Below are 17724 nucleotides of genomic sequence, written 5' to 3'. Positions count from 1 at the left end.
GGTTGTGTAGCCAAGCCAGTCACACCTGAAGTCAAACTAAACTATGCCGGAATACAGATGTTAGTGGACGGTCAGCATTGTGAGCCAGGCGCAAATAGCGGCAGGCTCCGGTGGTGTAGGCAGCAGGCGGAGAGGGAGGTGCGGGAGAGAGTAGGGGGAGGGGCCCCTCTAGAGCCGCAATCTGACCACATTTGTTGTTAAACCCCATGTCCTCTACCTCCTCTATGTTATGGCATATCTTGCTTATGTGACCCACTTTGTGTAGTGGCCGGACCCCTTTTCGGGCCCCCAAGGAACCCTGCTCTTCCTACTATACAACTCTCAGTCTGTGGATTCCTGCTGCATACATTCCCCGCCTCACATCATGTCAGTGCCCCTGTGAAATCATCTATTTATTTACAGTTTCGTATATAGCGCAGCACATTATGCATCTCCTGATATAGGCCCTTATTCTGATCGGTGCGGCCGGAGCCGATTATGCGGCCAGGACCGTGCGTGCGAAACCCCGCCTTCCATACGGCTCGCCAACTCCGTCCGTACGTGGTAAGAAGCTGGCCGAACGGACCGCACGTGTATTTTACACGGAATACGCCTCCTCCATCTAAGGGAACCTCCCCCATCATTCGATGGTCGCAGACCATCGAATGCAGGACCGAGTGCTCCACCAGCTCCCGCAACCTCAGACCACACGGACATTTTTCCGTGCATAAGCAGGGATCTGGGCGGGCAGCTGACATCCGGCGATGTCATATGTCCGCCCCCTACACGTGCGTCACGACTGCATTACCATACGTACGCCCAGCGTTTTCATGGGCACTCCCATAAAACGCGGGGCGTATGCATATGGTAATGAGCCCAAATAGCCCTTCACGCCCCTCTCCACCCCCTGTTCGGAGTGTTCACATATCATGCGGGATTCGGCCGTACGCCCCGCTCGCACATGCGCAGAGACGCCTCTGCACATGCGCAGACACAAAACATCGTCGGCCCGAACGCACGCGGATATATCCGCACCGATCAGAATAAGGGCCATAGTCTGTGCTGCTGGGGGATCCTGCTACTGCCACTATATAACTCTCAGTGCGCCCTGTCATCACTTACATATCATGCATGTCCTGACATAGTCTGTGCTGCTGCCCCACCATTCCAGAGTTATGCTGTCTTCTGATATGCTCTATGCATCTGTCCCACCCCTAGGGGTGTCTTACCCCCACAGTGTTTGTTATCAGATAGGAAGTCACGTGTGTACCAAGTTCGGTGTAAATTGCTCCAGCCATTCCAGAGTGATGCTGCGTGCTGAAATACATGCTGCGTGTGTAGGGCCCACTACCCCCACAGTGTTTGTTCTCAGATTGTAAGTCATATGTGTACCAAGTTTTGTGTGAATTGTTCCAGCCATTCCAGAGTAATGTGGTCTCCTCCGTGCTGTCCCACCCTTAGGATTTTTTTGCGATTTCCATCGATGAACAGTGACATTTGTAAAAACCTGGGATCTATGAAGAAGTGCCAAGTTTCAAGATTGTAGGCCTTGTGGTTACATGTGCATACACAATGAGCGGCTTTCCCCCAACCCGGCGCAGTCATCGGGAAGAGGACGGCTTTGCATAGGGCAGCATTATGCAAAGCCGTCCTCAAAGCCGTTCATCTGCTGGTATAATGGCTTTCCCAGCGATAATGCGGGAATGAGCAACAGCGCTCACCTCTCATCGCCGGCGCATACACACTGGGCGGCCTTCAGCTGAAAGCCGCTGAAACTGTTTTGAGCGACTTTCAGCTCAAAGTCGCCCAGTGTGTATGGGCCTTTAAAGGGTGCATATTCTCTGATTAAACATACCCTGTAAGCTGAAGCCTCTTGTGATGGTATTCCCAGGTACCTCTCGGAAAGTACTGCCGCTGCATCAATATGACATAGAAATAATACAAGTTCATTTAAGTTAGTATAAACGAATAGTAAACGTTCTAGAAGAAAAAGATGTCTAGATATCAGTTTTAAATTGTACATAAACCTCAATGTTTGATTGTGGATTTTTGTGTTGCTTTAGCATAGGTACATTGCAATCTAATGTAACATTATCAGATACAGTGACATAATAACTGGTTACTTTAGCAAAACCTTATTTACTTTTTTTGCCATGGATTTGCTCACTGTCTTGATATTGAGAAGAAATCCAGGCTGTATACAATTTGAGCTAGTTGTGGATATTACTAGAGTCACTAGATGTCTGATTTTTTATTTTTTATTATTCAGAATCTCTGCCTAAAGTCATACATGCTTTTGTATCACCACACGTAGGGGGTATCCAGTTACCTGTGATCATTTTCTATCCAATATAAAACAGCCTGATTTTTGAACATTGGAAATTAATGGGTTATCCAATTATATGCTGTTTTTATTGGTGGAAAAAGAACTTGTTATTGTGCGATAAGACATGGGATTTGGGATAAGTTCTAGATCCCATGTGTTGTTTCTGCTCGGATGGCTGCTTATCACTTATTATGCGCCTGGGCTGGACACACTGGACACACATGGCTGATCACATTGGCTCGGACCCCTTACAGCAGGCATGATTCAGAATCAATCACTGGGCTATGTATTTGCAGCCTGAGTGATTAACGAACGACCGTACAAGCCCACAATAAGCAGAGCGCATGCTTGAGGGGTCCCTCTGCAAACAAATTGCGTGTTTGAGGAGAGGGTGTTTGATCATTTTTCAGCAATATTTTCATAGATCAACTCAATCCCAGGATTGGCTTCTCTAGTAATTTTTCGGCCCTGAGTACAGCATATCTGTGTATTGCTGTGTACACACGGGGGCGATAGCGGCTGAAATCGCTGGGAATATGGTCGCTGAGCGACCATATTGCCAGTGATTGGAGTGTGCACCAGCGATAAATCGCCGGGTGCACGCTCCCGTTTTCAGCCCCTAAATGGTCGCTGGTCGGAGGAGCATGCTCCTCCGACCAGCGACATCCCCTGCCTCTTCACCCAGCAGTGTTTAAATTTTCATCTGCGACCATCTCTGGTCGCAGATGAAAACGGGACACGGGGCAATATGATTGGTGAGCAATATATTGCTAGCGATCATATTGTCCCGTGTATACGCACCTTTAGGCAAATAACCATATGAATTTACACAAAGTGAACAACTCTGCATGTTTTGTACTGGAGCAGCGGTTCTCAAACTGTGGGTCCTGACCCCAAAGCGGGTCATAACCTTCTCAGCATGGGGTCACGACTCCATGTTGCTGACTATCAGGCTGATGACTTTTCTAATCTGTCAGTGATTCAAGGAGTCTGAAAAATCTGTTTAATTGTCTGTTATTTTAGACTCCTCCCACCATGGTGTGCCTCCACAATTCTGCCATGTATGTGCTGTCTGCTAACTACATATGTGATGTGAGGACCTTCTGCAGTCACTTCCTGGGGTCCTGTAATTATTTTTGGATTGAGTAATATATTATGATGGAGTCCCAGTGCAAAATAGTTTGAGGACCCCTGTACTAGAGTAATTTACCATTATGATGTGAATTGTGTGCAGATGAATTTCATATGGGTTCAGTGGACCTTCTAGTCCTAAAAGTAGGCATAACATACTCACAGTGCAGGTGGAAACTGGTAATAGGAGCTACTGCTACACCACAAGTAAACAGCTCTTCGGGCAAGGATAGCAGTTTCAGGGCCAGAAACCCACCATAAGCCTTGAATACAAAAAAATAAATACAAAATTAACATTTCCATGAGTCCAAATTCCAAGAGCCATTTATGTCAAGCTGAAGGTGTGATTTTGATGATTAACTTGGTGCAACTGGGTGGAAATTGTGGAGGAGTATATAGGCAAAAAGGCTATCAATGAAACATGATAATAATCTATAAATTGTTGATAGGTATGGATTAAAGAGCTGGATTACTGCAATGCGATCACACAATGCGATTTTGGCTTACAATTCTGACTATTTAGTTGAAATTGTAAGAACATTTTGGTAAAATAGCACAGTAGGTTAGTATCGCCAGTAAAAATAGACTGTGCAGGCAAGGCAATTGTGACTATATAGCATACAGTGTATTTGGCCCCAGGGCCAACCGCACATAGTCAAAATCAGCTCCATGCACTTCAAGGGGAAATCGCAATAGTCAAAATTGTCCATAGCCAATATTTCACCTTAAGACTGACAAGGCCCTAGGCAATATACTGTTTCAATAATACTGCTCCATATTGCATAATAAAACTAGGGGTGTGCACACAGTCATTTTTTGGGTTTTGGATTTGAATCTGGATTTCCTTCATGTCTTGGATCTGGATTGGTTTTGCCAAAACCACCCTTGCGGGTTTTGATTTTAGATCTGTATTCAGATCTGTATTAATCATAAAAAACTGCTGAAATCGCTGCATTTTGGGGTGTTTTTGTTCCTAAAGTATTTATTATCCTCCAATCACATTAATTTCCCCTCATTTACAGTCTATTCTGAACACCTCACAGCTCACAAGATTGTTTTTAGGCCAAAAGGTTGCACCGAGGTAGCTGGATAAATAAGCTACGCGACAGAAGTGGCACATCTAGGAGTGGCACTGCAGTGGCAGACATGATCAGTTTTATAAGCTATGCCCCCCCAAAATGCTCCAAAGAGCACATAATGCAAAGAAAATAGGCACAAGATGGAATTGTTGGCTGAAATTATTGGTTTGTTTTGGACCCCTATAAAACAAGCTGCCAATGATATCGTCCTGCATAAACTGGCTCTACCTAGGCAAGATGTTGTCATCAACCTCCAATTCCGTAAACCCCCCCCCCCCCATCAGTGTGTGGAATGATACGGCACACTTGGCAGCACCCCTGGATTGATATGGCACACTTAGCAGCAAAAAGCAGGTGCGGCAAAAGGGGGCATGGCCTCACACAAAGGAGGCAAAAAGGGGTGTGGTATTACACTTTAGACCATACACAGTAATGCCCATTACACATTTTAGCAAACTCCGTAATACCCATTACACATAAAGCCACACGCCGTAATGCCAATTACACATAAGGTCACACACCATAATGCCCATTACACATTGTGCCACACATGATGCCCATTACATACTATATAACAAACCGTAATGCCCATTACATGTTTGCCACTTAAGTGCTACTTACCTACGTGCTCATTGCTAGGGGGTTCTTGCTTGATGGCACCATAGTACCCATTACACATGATGCCGCACACCATAGTACCCATTACACATGATGCCGCACACCATAGTACCCATTACACATGATGCCGCACACCATAGTACCCATTGCACATGATGCCGCACACCATAGTCACCATTACACATGATGCCGCACACCATAGTACCCATTACACATGATGCCGCACACCATAGTACCCATTACACATGATGCTGCACACATAATGTCCCTTACACATGATGCTGCACACATAATGCCCCTTTCACATGATGTTGCACACCGTAATGCCCCTTACACATTAAGCCACACATTATGCATAATGCCCCCACATACCACCACTTGTACCATCCCTTAAGCAATGCCCCCAAAAGTGCCACTTACTGTAAATTTTTATATGAGCCTTTGCTGCTGCTGCAGGGAGAGATGGAGAGCGGTGCAGCTGCTTCTATGGGGAGAGGAGCAGAGCGCAGCGCAGAGCATACTCCCACTCCCCTCCTGGTGTCCCCTCTAGCCGAGTGGACATTTGAAATATTGTGCGTGCTGCTGTTGTGCGTGATGTCGGGGGAGCACCACATGATTAAAGGGGGGGCGGGCTGAGGTGAAAGAGGGGAGAAGAATTGGAGCGGAAGCTGCAGGGGTGACAGTCATTGACAGCTGGGCAGAGAGCAGGGGGCTGCCCGGCTTTATTCAGAGCACTGCAAGTCACGGCTGTTTGAAATAATACCCCTTTCACAACAGAAAATGCAGGGATTTACCCGGGAATATGGTCCCAGGATCATGCAGGGACATTCCCAGGCTGACCCCTTATACACCAGCCTAGTCCCTGCATTTTCTGGTGTGAGGGGGAGAGACAACCACTCCCCTCAGTATCTCCGGTTCCCAGGGGGCTAGAGACAAGGGGCTGGGCTCGTTGGAAAGCCCCATCCCTCAGCTACAAAATGGGATAACCTCCTAGATTCGCCTATGCCCCTGGAGTGATACGGCACACTTGGCAGCACCCCTGGACCGATACGGCACACTTAGCAGCACCCCTGGACTGATATGGCACACTTAGCAGCACCCCTGGAGTAAAAAAAAAATAAAAATTCTACTTTTAATACAGTATTTAAAAAATAAATAAAGCGGCCCACTTAGTAGTCCCCCCACTGCGGCATACAGTATGGACATGTCTGTAATTCAAAACCAAAACGAAGATGGTGTGATCACTCGGAGGAATCTCCTGAGGATCAGATAGTGGGATGATGATGTTCAGCCTCGATTTGGACCTGGAAAATGGTGCGAAAGATCGAGCCTTCATCAAGCCAGCCTCGGATTAAGTAAGATCTGGGGGTTCAGTGCTATAGGAACTGAACCCACTCATCTCTAATATAAATATAAACAATATATTTATCCGTCACACAGCCCCCCCCTCACACAGCCCCCAAGATGCACAGCTTTCCCACTCATTAAAATCCACCCCACTCACATATCTCTCCCCTTCTCACCTAACTCCCAACCTCAAGGCTCAGCTTCTCCTCGCTCACTTACAACCGAATCGGTGCATCAAGATTTCATCAATTCTAGAACACGCTTTCAATTTGACCCCGCCTCACAAAATTCCTCTATTAAATTATTCACCCCCTAAATAGCCCTCCCTACTCAAACACACAAAGCAATCTACAATTCACAGATCTCACACATTCATACTCACCCCCACTGACATTTAACCACTCAAAATCCCCTCCACTTTTCCCCTCCTCAGACATCAGTGCCTCCATACTGGGAGCATGGTGTGCAGGAAGCAGGAGCCAGGAGTGCTACTCCTACCACCAGGGCTGCCATCAGGAGTGCTGCTCCTCCCACCAGGGCTGCTCCTCCCACCAGGGCTGCCCGGGACTCATTTCCATTCTGGGACCCGGGCCCCCCTCTTTACTTATCCTACCTTACCCAAGCTCCTGCTCCCCCATCTCCTCTCAGCTGAGCTACAGCCCAGAGGTCCCGGACTTAAAATGCGGCCAATTAAAATGCAGCACCGGCTGTTGAGCCAATCTAAGCTCCTGTACCAGCAGACGCTCTGATTGGCTCAAAAGCCAGTGCAGCATTTTAATTGGCCACCAGTGTCCTGGGTTGAATAAGTCTGAGTTCTGGGACCTGCTTTGTTCAGTGCACTGAGCGTAGCAGAGGCAGTTGGGGGGTTGTAGTAGGCAAAATGAGCTGCCCTGGCCCTTCCAGAGGACGAGGCCCAGGATAGTTGTACCCACAGCACCCCCCTATTGGCGGCCCTGCCTCTCACACCATTGAGTCATCTATTTATGTACTTTTCTGGCTTAGCAGGTGCAACTCTATGATTCTCTAAGTATGACCCCTTAAGATAATATGCTGTAGCTAGACTATATGGAGAATGGCCTGGTTATAATAGGATAAAGGTGCCACACTGTGGTCTTTTAATTCTCCGCTGCTCTCCTACCTTAGCCAGTTGCCAGCACAACATTATATTTTCATATGTATTCTTGGACCAGCAGGATCCAGTATTTTAAGTGCATTATCTGTCACCCATCGCCGGTGGTAGCCTGGTTCTTGATGCAATACTGGTTCAGCACGAGTGTTGTATAGCGTTCCGACAATGAATTGTCCGACAGTAAAGGATTGTGTAATGGTTAGCATTACTGCCTTACAGCACTGAGGTCATGGGTTCAAATCCCACCATGTCCCTAACTGTGTGGAGTTTGTATATTATCCCCGTACTTGCGTGGGTTTCTGCCGGGTACTCTGGTTTCCTCCCACAATCCAAAAAATTTACAGGTAGGTTATTTGGCTCTCAAATATTATCCCTAGAATGAATGTGTATGCGTGTACATGTGGTAGGGCAGGGACTGATGTGAATGTTCAAATATTCTCTGTAAAGCGCTGCGAAATATGTGTGCGCTATAGAAGAAACTATTAATAAATGTATAATAAATAAATAAGTTCCAGCCCAGTACTAGACACATTACTGGTCCCAGCTTGGTTTCCATTTGCACTACCTGTTCAGACACATTACCAGTTCTATCCTGGTCACCTCACGCATTATAATTGCCAGCCCAGTTTCTGATACACATAACTGATTCCAATGCGGTTACTCAATACTAGAACCCATGTAGCCAAATGCTAGAACCCATCTACAACGCTCCTCAGCGCTAACTCCATGCAGAGAAATTTTTTACGTGTCAGCTCCAATCCAGCTCCATCCATGCAATCCAGTGCGGGTACAGAAATTCCCCAGGTCAGACAGTAGGGAATTATAAAACCTGGCGCTTCTCTGTTTATGCCAAAAATGTCAATGTGCAACATTTTACTAGCCATGTCTTGCTAGTAAAAACATTGCCCTTTTAAATATTGTGTATAAAAATAACCAGAGGCAATCGTTTACTGGCAACACCACACCCTTTTTTTCAGTGCCATCGTGGCTTCGCCACCCAGGGGTCCTGAGTTCAGCGGCTGGATGTTGGGAGGTACAGTATGCAATACACAGGAGTACTGTATAAAGCCCCATACACACGAAACGACCCGTCCTCAGTGCTGAGCAATGGGCTTAAGCATGATTTCTCAGCACATATGGTGGTACACCTGCACTGCACTCCACAATCAATGCTGTGTGCTGAGGGAACGTGTTGAGTGGGGCTTTGCAAGCACTGGCTTTCCCTGCGGGCGATAGTGATGTGTGGGACCATGCATCGCCATCACTGCAGAACATACACACGTAGCGACCAGTGCTTCATTTCTAAACAATCTAGTCAGATCGTTTAGAAATGGGGCTCAAATCTCCCCGTGTGTATGCCACTAAGACACACTCATACTGTGCAATACATATAACCTAGCATGCGGGAAACCCTGCACATTACAGAACCAGCATACAGAGTTAAAGATTATGTACATTTTACTGCTATTGTTAATAACTACCTGTGGCGTTTATATGTCTGCATTGAGTGGATTGCTTTTCCCGACAGACATACCACTAATTCTAATGGAGAATAATTTGCCTTGTAACATAATAGACTTCTTTCCTATAATTTCAAGAGAAAAGAAACTGCTTTGTTTATCATCCCTCTATAACGCAGTGGATAATGGCACTGACTTAAGTCTGTAAATAATAAAGACATTTTTATGGCTACATGGAGGAAGCAATCAATGGATATTGATCAACTGCTCAGGCTGACCACAATTAAATTATATATAAAAGAAAAGTCCAGTTTTGGACAAACAGCTAATTAGATTTCAATATTTGGACACCCTGGGCTGCTCCTGCCTGGAACACAGCTCACCGTGGGCTGATTGGCGCAATTAATCACACAATGCAGACGCAACTTCTCTTCTATAATATACAACAAATTACTAATTACAGTTATTCATATGCAAAATCATCCCCTTTGCCACCTATATAATAGCCAGCAAGCCTGGAGGGGGTATGGCACTTAAGAGGAAGTTCGACTATCCTGCAGGAATTCATCCCAGAGATGTTCATCTCAGACACAAGGCCATCATATTGGTAGATAGCACTCCATTGAAGTACCAAAGAAGGATGAGCTGAACAAATACGATAGTCACTCCATGAAGCTAAGTATTTCTGGAAGCAACCTGGCATTCTGCACAGATATGCCTTCCTGGTGCAGGTCCAGGGTTGGCCAACAGCAGTTCAGCAATTCCCAGATCCCAGACTGGAGGAGACAGGGTCTCTCTGCTTGCTTATGAGGAACCTGAGGCCCCTCAAAGTTCTAGCCTAGTTCTCTCCCAATTACCAGCACAAGACAAAATGACAGGCAACATTATAGCCTCACCCGCATCTGGTGGGGTGCCACAGGTATGACAAATCTGCTGTTGGATTGAAGCAAGTGGTCTGTCCAGGAACTTGCTGGGAATGCATTATCATGGACAGCTTGGCAGAGCAGACAAAAGGAAAGGAAGGGCTAACTGAAAAATCAGCCCCGCAAAACAGATATACGTGCAAAAACATGTAACGCCCTAGAGTTTAAAAACCTTCAGGCTTAATACAGTTAACAGAGGTAAAGTGCTCTGCCAACTTATGTGGGAAATGGACCTTCTGCAATCCTTGACTGAGGAAAAGTGAGGGTATATCTTCCATAACTCCAAATTTTGTTGGAAATATTGTGATCAGGTTGGAGACTTGCTCCATATATTTATGAGTTGCCCACTCGACACCGCTTTGGACAGTGGGATTTACTATAATCAGTAAAGTTACTGGGGTTCATGTGAAGCCTGAACCTTAAATAGCTTCTTTACATAATTAGCCCAGGAGCTTTTCCAAAGGAGACTAATAAATGATTGGCTTGGTGTTTATCACTCTCCATTTTATCACTTTTGAAGCTTAGTGTATCTGGCCCCGGATCTGTTGATTTTTCCTGACAGGGAAATTTATGTTTGAGTAGTGGTTTGTGTGTTCCCTCGGGTCAACCATATAGCTATACATATTTAGTTTAAAATAGCATTGCATGATCCTATATCATATAGAAATATTATTGTATTATTACAAAGATATGACAGAATTTGCATTCCTTTCCCTTTATTTTTGTTGCTTTTCTCTTGGGTACCTTTTTTTCCTTTTGTATCCCTAATATTTTTATGAGAAACTTAATATAAATCACTTGAAAAGGAAAAAATTCAGCCTTATACAGACTTCAGTTATTCATTTTATGAAAGGCTTGTAAAAGGCTTTTTTAAATACAATAAATCCCGTTACCTTACAAATTGTGGGAATTGAATACATTATATCCATCGAGAAAGTGAAAATATCAGCTCCTAAGCACAAATACAGATTTTCAATGGCTATTTGCTTGGATTTGTACAAATGCAATCAACATTTTTTTGTAGAGCTAAATCTGCATTTGTACAGCAGAACTGTTCGGCACAGGCAGAGAGATGTAGAAAACGTTCTCTGTGAGTATAGAGAATGTGCACCCATGTAAAGCATTTTGCTGAGCGGTGCAGATAGAAGGTTTCAATTATCTGATCCCTGCAATATATGACCATTCCTACTGTGCGCAGGGACTTTTATTATGCACCAGCTCAAACTGGCAGAGATAATGTTTTGTCCTATACTAATGGTTTGAGCTAAGCTTCTAATTAGAGAAACACATCTTCATGTACAGTGCACAATGTGAAATGATGAAAAATATAATGGATGATTTCTAAAATCATACAGATTTATCACAAATGTGCCATCATGCCCCTCTTCACATGTTTGATAGAAAAGAGCATTGGTTCCCAACTTGGGCTACTGCCGACCAGTTGGGGATAATTGAAAATAATATTGGTAATGGCAGAAGAAGTAGTCTCCCATTGCTATGCAGAGCTGCAGAGAGGGGATGGAGGCATGGCCAGCAGTTCTCACAGCACTGACCATGCCCCAAACAGTGGTGAAAAAAATGTTGTGTCCCTCCTCCACTGCCACCAATGTTGGGAGGTATGGTAAGGGGGGTAGGGGGAGACAGTCAGGGCACTTCCAGAGCCCTGTCAGGATGGAATGGGATGCCACCACTTCCGTGTTATCGTATGTCTCCCGCAACATGGACAGGGCTACAACAGAGGAGTCAAGACCAGGACAGATGGAGCAGAGAAAGGACAGAGGGGACAGGAGAGAGGAATGACAGGAACAGTACAGAGGTGACAGGACAAGGACATAGAGGATAGCACAGAGAGGACAGGGACATATAGGATAAGAACAGGAGAGAGGAGTGACAGCACCAGGACAGAGGGGACAGGGACATGACAGCGAGAACAGGACAGAGGTGACAGGACAAGGACATAGAGGATAGCACAGAGATGACAGGACAGGGACAGATAGGATAAGGACAGGAGAGAGAGGAGTGACAGCACCAGGACAGAGGGGACAGGGACATGACAGCGAGAACAGGACAGAGGTGCCAGGACCAGGACAGAGAGGACAGTAGGGTCAGGATGGAGGACCTAACAATACACATTTCAAGCATGAGGTTTGTAGGTTTATTGTATATATATATTCATGTTGCTTAAATATCATGAGTTTAGAATCATTCACTTACCTTCCCATATACTCCTATGCGATTATGATCCACATATGGCAACTGTTTCAAGTGTCTAAAAAAAAAAAGGGATTGTTTCAGTTAAACCCCAATTGAACCAAGCTGGCAACTAAGGTATCCTTTTGTATTGTCTATATTAGCACAGAACTGTCTAATGCTGCCCACACACGCTGCGATCCCGCCGTGCGTTGTGGGCTTAAATAGCATCCATCACATCACATTGGATGCCTTGTGCAACGTGTATGGGCCGCTTAAGACTTTTGCAGTGAGAACAAGCTGGTAGACAATCCAGTTTGGACCGCAGATCATCACCAGTGCCTGTTGCCAGGGGAGAAGTATGAGCAAGAACAGGAAACAGCCACTGCTGAGTGATCAGACACCGTTTAATCATATGTGACCATGTCAGGCAAAGCCCGGCTGCAGGATGTTGGTGAATTTACTGCTGTGCCCACCATACCACACCCATTTAAACCCAGGGTCTCTTACACACAGTTTCATTGACAGCAGCCCAGCACAGCCTCACAGACAGCAGTCCTGCACACCCTCACTGACAGCAGCCCATCCCTGCCTTCCTGACAGAAGCCCATCCCTGCCTCCCTGACAGAAGCCCATCCCTGCCTCCCTGACAGCAGCCCATCCCTGCCTCCATGACAGAAGCCCATCCCTGCTTCACTTACACCAGCCCATCCCTACCTCAATGACAGCTACCCATCCTTGCCTCATTGGCAGCAGCCATCCCTACCTCAATGATAGCTTCCCATCCCTGCCTCGCTGACAGCAGCCCATCCCTGCTTCACTTACATCAGCCCATCCCTACCTTAATGACAGCTGCCCATCCGTACCTCAATGACAGCTGCCCATCCCTGCCTCCCTGACAGCAGCCCATCTCTATCTCAATGACAGCAGCCAATCCCTATCTCAATGACAGCAGCCAATCCCCAGTGGCGTAGCTACGAAAATTGCCCAGTGGCGTAACTACGAAAAATCTCCTACACAAGATCACCAGTGGCGTAACTACGAAAAATCTCCTACACAAAATGTCTGCCACCTTACAGCAGACCATTTTTTGGGTGCTAGAGGAGGCCGTGGCCTCCTCTAGCATCCTAAAAAAACTGTCTGCTATAACAGGGCAGACATTTTGTGTAGGAGATGTTTTATAATAGCAGGAGCCAAGCCGAGCGAGGAGGAGCGCCGGGACTGCAGAGTAGATATGCGTGTCTCTGTTACATAGGCAGCGATGTGACGGCAAGCGGCAGCGGGTAAGGCAGGCGGGGGTTACCTTTTCTCTGGGTGGGGGCAGCAGTGGAACAGGCAGGCAGGAGCGGAACGATAGCCCCGCAGACCCCCGGCGCCCACACTTTACTCAGCGCCTCCCTGCCGCTGCGGGGGCTGCGGGGCTATTGTTACGCCACTGCCAACCCCTATCTCAATGACAGCAGCCAATCCCTATCTCAATGACAGCAACCCACCCCGATCTCAATGACAGCAGCCCATCCCTGCCTCACTGACAGCAGTCCCACACAAACATCTGAGCAGGGATGCTTTTATACCATAGTCATAAATTTCAGGCTCAGTTTAATTTGTGAGCACATTATCATTCAGTTACAACTTCCTTTAGTTAAAACAGACACATTACCGGCCCCTTACTGCGTCTGGGCCCCTGACATTAGTGCCAGTTGTACACCTCAGATGGCAGCCCTGTCAAAGGCTTGGTTGTTAACACTGAAAGCGCTAAATTACCACTATGTAACTCTACATATGCTTGTTATCTGATTCATTATTTTAATGAGAATTCTTGAGTAAAGCCGTTCTATGAAATCTGACGTATCACCCATCACATGTGTACTCCTGGAGTAAAAGATCATACAGCTATATTCACGAGACTCATATACTAGTGATAGCATAGGGATTGCTGGAGCAGTTCTCCAGGCTAGAATTTATGCAGTATACGTAAATTTACAAGTATATGCAGCCTAGCAAACAGATCTGAATCAGGCCCTTAATTTGATGCCCTATGTGATACTGCAATAAATAAAGTTAAGCCCCAAATAGAAAATATAGAACTACACGTACTGCAATAGAAGCATATGATCTTTTATCTCAGCAGAACCCAGCTTCCGGTCCGTTTCATGGAGTAAATGCAGACCTTGATTCTTAGATCCCCGTCCATCAAAATGTGCCACAATTATCTGGAAGGAGCTTACAAGCACAGTGCTCCATCCAAGATAGTACTCCTCTGTCACCTGCTGAGAGCCTGGAGCCTCCGGCCTACACAAAGGAGAAATACAGTATATGTATATTATTATGAAAAAATAATGCTACATATAAATATAAAACTATATCCAAGAAGAAGGCACACTTTTTGCTCTGAGGAAGGAGTCTAGGACACATGGGCATGCGTCTAGATGAGAGAAGGATTTTACGCTTAGGCTAGATCCTATTAGTGCCGAAGGGTGTGAGTTGCCGTTCGGGTGCCGTTTAAATGTTGAAAATTGCACCCAAATTAAGCTTATCTTGCACCATTCGCTTAAAATTGCTCACACCACTACGGAGGTGCAAGCACTTTTAACTGAATTCAGTCCGCCGTAAAGTGCGCCCGGTGCCGTGATGATTTGCGAGTGCGTATCATACGCACCTAATATCCTTAGAAGGAATACGTTTTGTCTTGTCAGGGCAGTTAAACTGTTCCTGGAGAGGTGATGTCAGCAGACATAATAAATACATTTAAAATAAGGTCGGGCAAACATCTATTGGTTAAAAACATCCAGGTCTACAACCAACAATCATCATAATTTGTCCAAAATGAAATCGGAATTCACAATGTATATGTAGGGATATAACAAATAGCCCATACCCTCTAACCAAAGGTTAAACTTGGTGGATGTAGGTAGGTTAAACTTGGTGGATGTAGGTCTTTATTCAGCCTTAACTACTATGTAACTCTACAGGTTTCTGGGTTACTCTACAGGCTGTCTTTGGAAATGCGTCTATATCAAGATAGAGAATTACCTGCTACCATATTGTATATTATTATTATTATTATTATTTGTACATGGTTTATTTCAGATCTTTGCATGGTTTCCAAATCACACAATGTATTTCTAATATGTAATAATGTTTGGATTTACATAGCCTGATGTTGCGGCGCTGTCAGTGCTACTTACAGCCAGAGCAGTAAGGGGTACTGTGACTCCTTGTAGTCCGATGGAAGAGTCAGGCGGACATGGAGATCTGTCAGATAGGGAAAATAACATGTAATATTTACAAGGCAGCCAGAACATAGGGTTGTGTTGTTCTGTTTTAGTATTTGAAGGCTGAATAAGTCACGTTTATTTGTAGTGTGTGAGCTGTATTCTGGTTTGTTGGGTCAGTGGTACTCACTTAACCATAGGCAATCCCTTTTTAAACTGACTCTAGTAGGCAAAAGGTATGACTGACCAACAATACTGTTTTGTAAGTACAGTCGTGCAAAGTGCATTTCAAGGTACATACTCAGGGCCTAATTCATGTTTATACGCAATGTTCAATTATCGGCATACTGAGCATGTGCTGCAATCGCAATTTGCATGCGCCTTCGCAATCCTGCTAAAAATGAAGATATCCAATTTTTACTTTTTTTTTACATTTTAAAAATATATTATGGCTCCATGTGATCAGGTGTCGACAATGGCAAAGAAAATTCAAAAACTATTTTCAACAATTTCATATGGCAAACTTTTCTGTGTCGACTGTTGTGGCAACCTTTTGTAATTGTCAAACTTCTGCATGTCGACTTCGAAATTGTCAATCTAATATACCACATCCGCAACCAGGTCAGATAACGCACAGTCTGGTGTGGTTGTAAACAATTTGATGAAGCCATTTGTTTCTTCTGCATGTTTCCAAGTTGCATGTTTTAAGGGTGTGTTATGGGTTAGGAAATCTGTCAGATTACAGACCTTGGGGGAGATGGGAGACGAGGTGATTACTGTCAAATGCGCTATAACCAGTGCTATCTGGCACTTACAACAAGCCCCTCCCTGTATGAATGCAGGTGACATAGAGAAAAAATACTTATCTCTACAGTATCTCTTAACATGTCATGACTTTACCATCATGATACTATTATATGGCGACGGAAAGTCTTTAAGATATATTAAAAAAACTATAATTGTACATTTGCTGCTGGAATCTGGGTTACAAGTGGGGGATCTCTTGCTTGTCTAGTGGAGCTGGCCAGGTGGTAAGAGACTGCTCTGGCAGGGATTGCTGGGGGAAGTTTTCACCTCTTGTCAGTATGCTTCCTGGAGATGCAGGAAGAGTTGTACAGGCCCCAAGCAGTGCAACCATAATATATTGTCTGCTTCCATCAAATGTTCCAACTACTTATCCATTGGGTCAAATGGAGGCAACTGCCCATAAAACAAAATCTAATATCTGCATATTGGTGGTAAATTAGGTATGTCGATGCATAAAGTCTGTGTTCACTTATCTGGCCAACTCCTCTGACTTCCATGCTAATATCTTTGAGCTGTAAATGGATGTATTGATCCATAATACTAGGGTTTGCACTTTTAGAAAGGAGTCCGTTAACAATGTGCAAAATGGTTCCGGACCATAAAACAACTATTTGGAAAAGTAAAATATCACAAAAATAAGCCTGTAAAATAGATACATCTACCTAGATGGTCCATTGAAAATGTGTCTTTTTTTCAGTAATGCTCAATAACAGTGCTAATGAATGGGGAATTCCATCACATTAAGCAAGCAACAGTTGCTAGGATACATTCTGTAAATGCTGAGCACTCACCAGAACCTAGAACTCCACCCTTACCATAGCCATCAGTATGAATGGTTCTGTATAGTATCTCTGGCATGTCCTCGATGCAGAGGGTTGTTTTCAGAGCCTGGTTGTCCTCTAGAACAAGGAAATCTAGGAGATTGGAAATGAGATCAAGCATTTTACATAGAAACACAGTATTTGACAGCAGGTAAAAACCATTCGGCCTATCGAGTCTGCCCCTTTTCTAACCATATTGTTACCCTTAAACCCTATTTAATCCTTATTTTTTTAAGGCTATCCTCATGTCTATCCCGTGAATGTTTACATTGTTCTACTATCTTAGCCTCTACCACCTCTGATGGGAGGCTATTCCACTTGACCACTACCCTTTATTTGAAGTAATTTTTCCTCAGATTTCCCCTGAACCCAGGGCCGGATTTGTCACTAGGCCCGTGAGGCACGGGCCTAGGGGCGGCACCTGTCATGGGCGGCAGCCGCCAGGCACCTGCTGCCAATCAGCCTAGCTAGCTGTCAGCTGGCGAGTGCAGTAGCCAAGGTAACGGCGGGCGACCCCCTCACAGCCTGCTCGAGCACCTCTGCAGCGTTGCCTCCAGGTCCAGGATGCTCCCTCACATCAGTCTCCGACCCACGCCGGAAGGAAGGCTCAGCGTCACTTCTTAATTTTGATTGGCAGCTGGCTAGCCACCTCACAGTCCGGCACCGAGGGAGATGCGGTGCTCGATTCAGCGCGGCTTC

General features: G+C 45.3%; 1 protein-coding gene across 6 annotated transcripts in view; it reads right to left on the bottom strand.

Annotated features, from left to right (window-relative positions):
• LOC146057646 (inactive dipeptidyl peptidase 10-like) overlaps positions 1–17724 on the bottom strand; it is a 110892-nt gene that overhangs the window by 14750 nt on the left and 78418 nt on the right. For 5 of the 6 annotated variants that reach the window (XR_014469758.1, XM_083169127.1, XM_083169128.1 and 2 more), the window contains exons 18-23: positions 16996–17118; positions 15371–15437; positions 14280–14474; positions 12207–12261; positions 3600–3699; positions 1835–1893 (exon numbers count right to left, since the gene is read on the bottom strand). Coding sequence is in view for 5 of the 6 variants with exons in the window: in XM_083169127.1 (XP_083025253.1) it covers positions 1835–1893; positions 3600–3699; positions 12207–12261; positions 14280–14474; positions 15371–15437; positions 16996–17118 (599 nt within the window). In the remaining variant the exon portion in view is untranslated. The remainder of the gene's footprint in view (positions 1–1834; positions 1894–3599; positions 3700–12206; positions 12262–14279; positions 14475–15370; positions 15438–16995; positions 17119–17724) is intronic. The other variant, XM_083169124.1, reaches the window with a different exon arrangement.

This window comes from Crinia signifera, chromosome 2 (assembly GCF_055691185.1).
Source record: "Crinia signifera chromosome 2, ASM5569118v1, whole genome shotgun sequence".
NCBI lineage: Eukaryota > Metazoa > Chordata > Amphibia > Anura > Myobatrachidae > Crinia > Crinia signifera.
Note: the sequence above shows the minus strand (reverse complement) of the source record. Positions and strands in the feature narration are given on the sequence as shown.